Source organism: Aulostomus chinensis, chromosome 9 (genome assembly GCF_037954235.1).
Source record: "Aulostomus chinensis isolate RoL2024-O1b breed Wild chromosome 9, RoL_Achi_v1.0, whole genome shotgun sequence".
Taxonomy (NCBI): domain Eukaryota; kingdom Metazoa; phylum Chordata; class Actinopteri; order Syngnathiformes; family Aulostomidae; genus Aulostomus; species Aulostomus chinensis.
In genome coordinates, this window is record NC_141328.1 from 4112182 (window position 1) to 4123550 (window position 11369).

Here is an 11369-nt window from a genome sequence, read left to right on the forward strand (position 1 = left end):
ATGAAAATGAGAGGTAATGATGTAACAATTAACATCCTTAACGATATTGCTTTTCACGCAGCAATATCGGTCAAAATGACAGCGAATGAGATCATTCGGAGTGGGGCAGCCCGCCTCGAGTCTGGGCCAATGCGTTCTGCTGCCCCGCAGAAGGGAAGGAGCGATGAGATGGGTGTTATTAAGCCAGCCTCCATCCGGACTCCGGCCACTCGCATGGCTCCTCCCGCCCCCTCCTGGCGCTGCGCTGCGCTCATCAATAGGAAGCGCATTTGAATAATGTGTGAGCGCTTGGACCGGAGCCAATCAGCTGTCAGAGCAGCGTGATAAATCGCAATGCATTATTGATAATAATAATTACGTTGACATGCGCATTTCTACTTGAGGGGGGGCTAATTTTCCCCCGAGCTGAAGAATTTGTTGAAGACGAGGAGGTAAAATTGTTTGGAACTCTCTGCCCCTGATGGTTGCACCATGTCGAGGCGCAAGCAAGCCAAACCGCAGCACATCAACTCCGACGAGCCGGGCTCCGCAGAGATCGGTAAGTTTACCCACCGGGGAGTTTGTTACAGCACAGCTCAACGTGTTGCCGAGCCGGGCCGTTTTGCAAGAGATGGTTTTGTTTTTTAATTTGTATCCCGGGGCTTTAGGAGCTGGCTTTTTTTTTTTTGGTCTTATTTGAATGGTTCCTCACGCACTTTGACCTGTTGCTGTCCCTCCGGTTTGACCAGGAATTAAATGTGGCCGCAGCAGAGTTGGGAAGAGACTAAATTCAGAAACAATACAGGTGTCCCCGAGAGTTTCCCTGCAACAACGTGGCTGTTCTCTCCGTAATATACAAGAAGAACCGAACCCTGAAAGTCTCATCCTTTGTGCGCAACTCGATGGTGTGGAAGCTATTGATCACCACTTGATCGATCAAAAATAGTATTTTTTTTTTTCCTCGTGGAGCCACTTTCCCACAGGGGTTTTTGCTGAGATACCTGTTGAATTAACTTTTTAAATATCTACGGTTAAACGTTGAATTTCCTTTTTTGGGGGGGGGGGGGATACATTTCAACATGAGTTGAAGCTTGTTCGATTGCTCCAGGTACTTCTGAAATCCGTCCACTACATTTTGTCGCGTGTTTCACATTAACGTCATTCAGTCGTGGGAGTTTTAAAGCGGACAAATGGCCTTTATTTCATATCCAAGGCATCCTCTCTTCTGGCCTCTCTTGACTTCATCGTGCTATTTTTAGGGCCTGAGCCTGATTTTTCTTTTACTTTTTGACAGATGCAAGTCGTGTAAAGCGTGTGAAATATGGGCAAACCATTTAGGTGTTAGGTGGGGTTTTTTTTGTTTTTTTTGTTTTGGTAACATTTTCAAACAAAGGTACCCAAACTGTATGAAATGTGACTCTGGAGTAAGCTGACCTGAAGGCAATAAATCCCCCAGTTTAATGCATGACTGTTTCCTTTCGTACATATGTGGAAGGGTGGGGGATGGAGCTCGGGCCTTTTTTTTGTGGAGGCTGGGTGGGGGTGCGTTTTGGTGTTGCCATATGCAATCCCCAGCTCAGCCGGAGACCTCACCTTCAGGATCCTGGATCACAACGACTTCCAGTGCGGTTTTGATTTCTCTAAATGTGGAACCACGTCGTTAGATAAACAAGTGTACCGCGTGAACTGTGTGTTTGGGCTGACCTCGTGTCACGTACCCCACCAGAGGTGATCAGATACACGTCAGGCGCCGTCAAGTGGTAAACCGACGCGTTGCCGTCATGTTTTATTGAACTGAAATGTTAATTTTAATGGAAAGTGAAGAGAATCCACGCACACCAATATTCCACTCCACCGCTGAGGTGGTTTAATGGGAGGGTCGGTAGCGTTTCACTCCTCGCATTTTGCCGAGTCATGTTGCAGCCATGCAAATTTGCTTCCTCATGGATGAGTATTGTAATGCAGTTTTTTAACTTTTGTGTGTGTGTGTGTGTGTGTGTGTGTGAGAGAGAGAGAGCCTCTGCTTCAATGCCTCCTGGTGAGCAATTAACAAGTCCAACAGTTTCTCTGGCCAAATGCAAACAGGTGGTCTACCCCCTCTCCCCAAGGCATTAGCATTTAACAATACACCCAGTTGTGAAATGGCCTCTTGGTTGGCAGACAAATTAAAATGCACATTTGGAGCACTTATGAGGCTTTCACGGGTTGTGACGATTCCTGAGGAGGTGGTGGTCAGCTTTACATTGCATCTGTTCCTCTTTCCAAAGGAGTTTCTTCATTTAACACCACCTGGAAGATCAATATCCATCCGATCGCTTCTCAAACTTTGATTTTGTCTCTTTACAAAACTAAAAAAAATATGACTGTGTGCGGAGCTAGAAATAGACCTCCTTGATAGCAAGTGATGAAGGCTTTTTTTATTCAGAAACATGGTAATTTAATGCCCCAGGGTCCTTTGTCTTGCTAGACATTGTTCTGGGTACTATTAAAGGGAGATGATTGCCCTCTGCTGGCCCTGTGGACAATAGGCACATTCAAAGTTTGTTGAAAGCTCAATGCAGTGACCTAAAGGCAGTGGACAAAACAATAGAGGAGACTTCACAACTTTATGTAATCTAATGACCAGGAGAATGTGAAACTTTAAAAATAACTAAATGCGGGCCGACACAAACCTCACAGTTACTCATAGCAAGAGTACTGCACTTCAAAGTATTGTTTCTCACTTTCCAATTTATTTTTATTTATTTATATATATAATAAATATCAGCCGGCAATAAATCTTTCCTACTGAGATGATGTTTAGTTTTGCTCAACACTGTGTGAGTGGTGTTTTTTGTTGTTGTTGTGGGGTTGTTGTTGTTTTTTTTAAACATTAGCTAACATTTTAAAGGCTGTAAATTGTGGAACCACTGAACCGTACTTGAGTGCACCAAGGTGTTGTCAATATTGTCGTTTTTCATAGAAACATGAATTCAACAGCACCACAGCTTACAGCCTCTACTATGAATATTAAAATAATAGGGACATATCATTCGGAGGCAATGACATCAGATGTTAATCCCCATGAAAAGAGAAGTTTTTGAGGCCTGCTGTATTATGATATAGGTTTTAATCAGATGTTCTTAAGAAATTGACAATCAAGAGTTTATTTTGTTTTTCCACTCTGAATGACCTACTTCTGTTTTGGTTTAGGTATCATGACTGTTTGAGTAGCATTAATGTGATTTGTTTATTTTTTTTTTATATATTTATAGGGAATCTTCAAGATGATCAATCTGAGGAGAACGGCAATGAAGTGAAGCGGTTCAGAATGGACGACACCAAGATCTGCAACAAGTGTTGCGCTGAATTCTTTGATGAAGCAGAATTTCTCGAGCACGAGAAAAATTGCACTAAAAGTCAGCAAGTGCTCATCATGAAAGAGGGAGATGGCAATGAGGGGCCCGAGGAATATTCTCAAGGTTCTCCTGACGGTCTCACGAGTGACCACGATGAGAGCCAGTCCAGCAGCAATTCTCTATCCAATGCCAACCCAGACCAGTTGGACAGAGTGGAGGAGGAGTCCAGCATTAATGCAGAGGACTCAGAACAGCAGGAGCAGGCTGATATGTCTGCCAGCCTTGAGGTGAATTTCCATCCTTCACCTGAGATGCAAGATTCAAATGCTGAAACTTTGGCTGACACTAAAGTGACTGTCTCCCGACTTTCCTCAAATAACACATCTCTGACCTCACCACAGGACGCTCTACAGGCCATTCCGATGATCTTAGAGCAGCTGGTTTGTCTCCAGCAACAGCAGCTACAGCAAATCCAGCTCACAGAACAGATTAGAATTCAAGTAGCCATGATGACTCCACAGGGTCTTCAGTCCTCAGTGGGGGCAGCAGTGGACCCTCTGAAAGCCCTTGGTGCACATCTTTCCCAGCAGCTGTCTGCTGCAGCGGCTCTAATTGGAAAAAGGACCGGCAGTCAGAGTCTTTCTATGGAGACAATGAAGCAAGGTAAACTACCTCTGCCCACTGTCATCCCTACTTCTCTGCCTGGAGGACTAAGCACAATGTCCTCTAAAATGGACATTTTGAAGGGCATTCCAGATCTGGCTAGTCGTTTGCCAGCACTGCTGCCTCAGTCACCGGGTGTTGTAGGTTTCCCCAGCACTTTCAATGGTGTCCAAGGAGGCATTGATTCCTCCAAAAAAGTCAAAACAAAGATGTTGAATCTGCCCACAGAATCCAAGAATGGGGACTCATTATACAAGCACAAGTGTAAGTACTGCGGAAAGACCTTTGGCAATGACAGTGCCCTCCAGATCCACTTGCGTTCTCACACTGGAGAGAGGCCCTTCAAGTGCAACATTTGCGGAAACCGCTTCACAACCAAAGGGAACCTTAAAGTGCATTTCCAGAGGCATAAAGACAAATACCCTAACATCAGCATGAACCCTCATCCTGTGCCTGAGCACCTTGACAATATTCCCACCAGCAGTGGCATTCCCTTCGGCATGTCTGTGCCCATGGAGGAGTCGAATATGATGGATATTAAGCCCATAATCAGCCATCCAGCAGCTAGCTTCCACCCGTCTTCATTACCGGGGTTCAAGACTTTTGATGGCTTCGGAGGGGACCCGTTTTCCCAAAGGCCCTCTCCCTCAACAAGTGATGGCTCTCCATCTGTTACCTCAAACGTGTTTGGTGCGGAGACGGGGATGGATCAGAATCAGAAGGATGCTAAAGAGCTGCTTGGAACTCTGCAGCATCTCAACGGTAATTCCATCTCTGGTGAACAAAGCTCTGGAACCGCTAAACTTCAGCAGATGGTTGATGGCCTGGAAAAGCGGACCAATGACCCCAATGAGTGCGTCATCTGCCACAGGGTACTCAGTTGCCAGAGCTCACTGAAGATGCATTACCGCACACACACTGGTGAGAGGCCATACAAATGTAAAATCTGTGGCCGGGCTTTCTCCACCAAAGGAAACCTCAAGGCCCATTACGGAGTGCATAGAGCAAACACTCCTCTCAAAATGCAGCACTCCTGTCCCATCTGCCAGAAGAAGTTCACCAATGCTGTTGTTCTGCAGCAGCACATTCGCATGCACATGGGTGGGCAGATTCCCAACACCCCAATGCCAGAAAATCAGTTTGAAGCAGCAGAAGCAATGGATTCATCATTATCAGAGGAGAAGTCTGTGGATATTAATGGTTTTGAAGCAAGCATGGAAGAACAAGAGCCAGAGGTGAACTCTCAGAAGCCAAATGACACCTCAGATTCCCTCCCATCTGCCTCTGAGGAGCAGTCCCAGAAGCCTGCTGCCCCAGCCATGTTTTCCAGCCTTGACGTTTTGAAGAATCTCACCTCTGCTCTTGCACTAAAACGACAGAGTAGCACAGCTTCTGAGAGTGAGGTAACGTCCAAAGAGTCCCCATCAGCTCCAAGAGAGCAGGAATATCAGAATGGCCGTAGCCCCGCCATTTCTGACTCAGCCATGTCGTTTCACTCATCTTCCCCTGTAATCAACGCGAGTAGCAGCAAGTCTCCTGAATCTGCAGTTGATGAGTTAACCCGCAATGGGCCAAAACCAGACCCTGATAATGCTGCTCAAGATGGAACTGAATCAAGTGGTGCTCTTGACCTCACAGCCTCCAGCAGCTTTACCCCCAAAGCGATCAAAGAGGAACCTGGCGTGTCGTTCTCGAGTGGAGAATATGGTGAGTTTATGAGATGAAAAAAGAATTTTTATGAAGGTGGTCATTGTAAACAGGTTGGATCTAATATTCCTCTGGTATCCACAGCTTCTAACAACATGCCTTTCATGAGAATACCATCAAGTCTGGCCAATTTGGAGATGAAGATGCCCCCAGAGAATTCTCTTGGTCCTCATGGTTTGTTCAGTTCTCACATGCCTCAGGGAACAGCCATGCCGTCCTCCATCTCCACTGCGCCGCGACGGTCGACCAAACAGCATGTCTGCAATGTTTGCGGCAAGAACTTCTCATCTGCCAGCGCCTTGCAGATCCATGAGCGTACTCATACAGGGGAGAAGCCTTTTGCCTGTAACATCTGTGGCAGGGCTTTCACCACCAAGGGAAATCTGAAGGTAAGCCAGTGTGGTATGTTGGTGCATTGAATGCGACTATGGTTAATTTCATGGTGATGGGTGGGGAATTGACAGTGTGTTTGTTTGTCTTTAGGTGCACATTGGCACTCACATGTGGAACAACTCATCACGACGTGGCCAGCGCCTGTCCCTGGATAATCCCATGGCACTGATGGCAATGAGCTCTGAGCCGAAGATGCTACCAGAAATTATGCAGGCCCCCAAAGAACTTGGTTCTCCGGCAATGAACTTTGACCCGTCTCTGTGGAACCAGTATGCTGCTGCTTTCAGTGGTGGCCTGACCATGAAGACCAATGAAATCTCTGTCATTCAGGGTGGCGGCATCCCTCTCCCCGGGAGCCCTGCTGGTGGGCCTCTCATTGGATCCACCGGAGGCCTCATGAAGATGGATGGATCCCACTCTGGCTTGCCTGCCACCATGGCTGAAATAGAAAAAAATAGCTCTGACAGTGTACCAAAGTCCCAGTTTCCACATTTCATGGAGGAGGGTAAAATTGCTGTCAATTAGGCATTTGATCCGACAGCCGGTGTATCACGTGAACTCTGTCCCTGAATGTCTCCTTTCAAATGAGGTACAATCAACATTCAGAGAAAATCTTAGACTTAGATTTGTTGAAATTTTCCAGTAACTTCATTCGCAGCTCTCTTCCCTCCTGATTTGAACGACTTACTTTTAGTTGAGCTTAATATAACTACTGTAGTTGTACTTTATTTTATATAAATATAATATGCGGGTATTTTTTTTTTCTTTTTTCCTGTGACATTTTTTGTTTTTGCTGTCTCTCCAGAAGTTTGAATGTACAACTTACTTGAAACTGCTTTAATTTCAACTGTCTCCTTGATACTTTTTGAAGGATTTTTGACTTCAGGGCATGAACTTTTTAGGACACCATGTCTCAAAGTGTTCAAAAATAGTGGTGTAGTTTAATGCTAAGTGTCTAAACCTCTTTCCCTCCTTTTGTGTGCCATAGGTTTTATGACATTGTTCATTTTTGTAGTGGTAAATGTCGGCATGTTTCATTTTGAAGGGCCTTTTGATCAGACAATAATTCAAGTGTCTGTTAAATATCGATGCAACAGCTCACTTATTTTCCGATATGTTGGTCATTAAATAGGCTATCGGAGCAAAGCTACAGTACAGTAGTGGATGATGAACCTTTTTCCAAGTGCCTAACATGAACTGTAATGTGTTGTTGTTGTCTTTCACTGCACCCAAAGGTTAAGAAGGCTCTGAGAGACTGAAATTTATACTTGTTCCCTGTAGCATTGCCTGTATTTCATATCTTCACCAGTTTCCAACATTTTCTCCCATCTGCATTTTTTTCACTTGTAAAGTAGAATCAAATTTAGGTGGCTGAGCTCTGAAGGCTTCATGCTGACTGTTCCTCGGCCTGCACTTTATTTAAGGTTTTAGTTACATTTAGGTCTTGCGGGTTGCATTTCATTTTTCTCACTGCTTTTATTTTGGCTTAACGGGGAAAGGACAAATGGACAATTCTGTCAACTTTTCTGTCGTGTTAGATCTTGTTCGAAACGACTGTTGGGCGTCTCTGTCAGCTTTAACTGTATTCTCTAGGTTATGTTTCCAACTTGTAGCATCATTAATTTATTTAAAATACACAAAGCTTGAGATTAGGGGGTAAATTCTACCTCGTTTAGATTTTAGTTGTCCTCCGTGCCTCCTACTCTCAATGCGATGCTCCGATACATTCTTGAGTGTGCGATACGAATTTTTTTTCCTTCTCAATCTGCTGAGTTGAACTCTGAATGTATCACTGGACACTTTACACTACTCAGAATGGTCAGCTCTCTTGAAGGCCCCTGCTGTACATTCCTTATCGATATGCATTTGCCAAGTTGTGCCTTTCTTTAGCAAACCATGTCAAAACTGCTTTCAAGATGTCTCTACAATTCAATGTTGAGCCGATTTTTGGCTTGTTTACAATGTAAATTGTTTTTCAAAATGTGTCCCTCATCTAAGTGTTTTTCTGGTTTTGAGAAATAAAATCAGGGTGACTTTTTCAACTCAGTTCCTGTCATTTATTTGCCGAAGGTTATGTCGGTGCCGCACTTGTCCTCAAACGGCCAAGGCTGAGTGGCGTTGCAGCATGTTTGCACACCGAATCCCCAATTTACATCATCTAACCCTCAGATGACCCATGTTCTTTATAATGACCTGCCATAAGCCTTTAATCTTCTGCCATTTTGCATCGTAAACTTTGCATCTACAACTGAAAAAGTACTCGCACGACACTATATTCCCTGCGTGCATGACGCTTATTTCAGTACGGCCGTTACACTGAAAAGTATAACCTAGCACGTTTGGTTCATCCTAAATCAGTGTGACCACCTAGACAGCAGGAAACAAAGTGCACATTCTGTCCACCTTATAACTACACAAGGATCATTGGTAGGCCTGTAACCAGCTACTGCACTGTACCTGGATATGGACTCATTTAATAGGGCACCTTTGTGGTAATCTCAGTACTTTACAGTGTCGTCCCATTCACACTGATGGTGGAGGCTGACGTGTCAGTTGTCAGCCTCGTCGTCAGGAACATTAGGGGTTCAGTATCTTGCTCAAGGTAGGAAGCTCAGACAAGGAAGTGAGGATCAAGCCAGCACTCCTTCAGTTGCTAGATGGATGCTCTAACTCTGAGCCACGCTGCCGGCGTACTTTAAGGTATTTTTGGGGAATTACAAACTCACAGTGATCTGGTGGATGACGTAACAAAAAAGAATCATCTACATATACAACGAGAGATGTTGCAGCTCTGGGAGCACTTTGAAAATAACGACCGGTGAACATTGTCTGTCTTTCTCTGCAAATTTGTGCTCAGGGTATTAACACAAACATTTTTTTTCAACTTTAAACGTAGCATCTTCCATAACTACTGAGTATTTATGTTTGTACATTGTTTATACGGTGTGCTACACTCACTCCCTTTTTGATGAACATCCGATAAAAATAAATGATAAACTGAGCACTTCACAGTGTTGCCTATGTCACTATTTCCCAAATGCATACACACACACACACACACACACACTGATGGCAGAGGCAGCCAGTGAGGTCATCAGGAGTCATTCGTGGTTCGGTATCTTGTTTGAGGAGGCTTGGACATGGACTGCAGGGGCCAAACCAGCAACCTGTCCACTGCTAGACCGCCTCTGTGCCACCTGAGTCACGCTGCTCCCTCTACAGGTTAGAGGCAGAGCAAGTGTGCTAATGTTTGGATGTTTGGGTTTTTTAAATTTGTTTTAACACAAGGTGATTCCAACATCCATTGATTTGCCAGGTTGTGGGAGGATGTTTTTGACACTTTCACATGTGGAATATTCACACAGACCGCTGGAGAGTTATTGAGCCTACAGGTAGCGGGCACACCGTCCACGATGAAACTGGTCTGAGTCTATCTGAAAATTCTTTCTTTTTTCAATGTGGGAAAGTGAAACAGACGTAAGAGAATCAGGGATTACAACTTAATAATTTTCTTGCAGGTATGTGAATGAGAAGATCAACACAACCCTATAAAATACCACATTATTTATTTAACCAGGCAAGAATGATTTTTCAGTGCTGACCAAGAGGGCAGTAAAAGTTACACATGAGGTCATTGCACACAATAACATAAATCTTGTACAACACAAACTGCCAGCAAGACAAATCAAAATTATTCTGCAGTGTAACAACTCATGATAAAGCTATAAGGGCCACAATGCAAAATTATCCACATGAAATGTAATGCAACGTGTTTCAAGATTTAACCCAACCCATGAAAATGTCACTTGCACACTCTCAGTACATTCTGTGCAATCCACCACGGTTGGTGGACGAGTGGTGCCCAGAGGCCCCCAGATATTTTGATACGCCCATGCAAAGAATAATAATCCTGCAAGGGATATGAATTAGTTATTCAGCTGGACAAAAGACACGCTATTAAAATGAAGTGTATTTAAAAGGTTTTTTTTTTTTTTAAGGATGAATAGTGTATTTTTGTGTTGATCCGCCCCAGCACCGCTCAGCCGTCAGCTGGGAAGCCTCCGCCCAGAACCGCTCCAGCAGCCAGCCAGCCAGCCAGCCAGCCAGCCAGCCCACGGCAGCAACCACCCGTCACCGGGGCTGCAGGAATGACCGACAACATCCCCTTACAGCCCGTGAGACGACCGAAAAGAAACAATAGCAAAAACAGGAATGGGTAAGGCCGTTGCGCAGCGTGTCCACACCGAGCCGTCGTGGGTTGTTGTCAGAAGTGCGGCGACATTGTCATGAAGTAAGCGGCGGAGGGTTCAGACCAACAGCATCGAGGCTAAACAACACACTTTCGCTTTAAAACTGCTGCATATAAATATGTATTTGCTGCTTGTGTGTTAGTGAACACTGGCGTGTGGCAGCTAGCTGTAGCTCCACCATCGTTCCGGGGTGTTGTTGGAACAAGTGCGTTTGACTCTCGCCTCAATATTTGCTCAGCACGCCAAAGCAAATGTAGGCCAACCCGGGAGAGACGCTCCCTTCCTCGGCGGGTTCACCGCGGGTCCCCGGCGATGCCCGCTGGCTTTGTTTTAGCCGTTATCATCTGAGGAGGGAGGCCTCGCAGGTGGGGATGGATTCACAGCCCTGACACGCAGCTGATCGGGCTGTAATAATGATGTCATCGCCCGTAACCAGACACGGTCGGAAGCTCGGCCGGCAGGTGTTTGTGTGTGTAGCATGTAGCATGTAGCATGTAGCATCATCATCCTCACACTCTCACCCAACCAGCCAACCCCCTCCTCCCAGGCTGCCAGGAGGGCTGGGCAATAAATTATATATTAATCGAGATTAACAGAGATGATCATAATTTAGGGCAGAGTAAGGAATCATCGCGTAAACCACAATGTTAGCTTTTATTAAAGACAGAAAGCGTGTTATGGTGAAGCCTTTTTGCTGCTGCAGATTCAGATTCCTGCAAAAAAAAAAAAAAAAAAAATCACACCAGCATCCTCTCAAAATGGTTTGCTGTGCGGACTGACACAAGAAGGGTGGTTTCTATCACATCACCACTACCTTATCAGTCACACTGACCGCAAGCAGGGACTTCTACTAGGGGTGCTTCTTTTCTGGCACAAACAGGCAGATATTTGGGTGATGGATGATGCTGATGGTATCTGTATAAAAGCAAGTCTAAAAGGGTGAAGAATAGCTTCTCCTTATTTCCATATTATGTGTAAAACACTATTCATCATGTGTTTACCGCTCTGGTTCCTCATCGTAAACGACATATGATGAACA

General features: G+C 44.9%; 2 protein-coding genes across 3 annotated transcripts in view; both read left to right on the forward strand.

The window, feature by feature from the left end:
- The first annotated feature begins 289 nt into the window (after positions 1-289).
- On the forward strand, positions 290-8122 carry sall4 (spalt-like transcription factor 4). Of its 2 annotated transcripts, XM_086213196.1 has the most exons (5): positions 290-538; positions 3234-3604; positions 3719-5687; positions 5772-6076; positions 6171-8122. In XM_086213196.1, exons 1-5 carry the CDS (start codon positions 472-474, stop codon positions 6603-6605), a joined length of 3147 nt encoding a protein of 1048 aa, XP_086069322.1. In that variant the 5' UTR covers positions 290-471; the 3' UTR covers positions 6606-8122. The 2 variants fall into 2 exon arrangements, with proteins under 2 accessions (XP_086069322.1, XP_086069321.1); XM_086213195.1 differs by having other exon boundaries at positions 3234-5687.
- A 1981-nt stretch (positions 8123-10103) lies between these two features.
- The window catches only part of atp9a (ATPase phospholipid transporting 9A), a 33931-nt gene continuing 32665 nt past the window's right edge, over positions 10104-11369 (forward strand). The window contains exon 1 of the mRNA XM_086213197.1: positions 10104-10296. Coding sequence (XP_086069323.1) covers positions 10229-10296 — 68 coding nt within the window. The 5' untranslated portion in view covers positions 10104-10228. The remainder of the gene's footprint in view (positions 10297-11369) is intronic.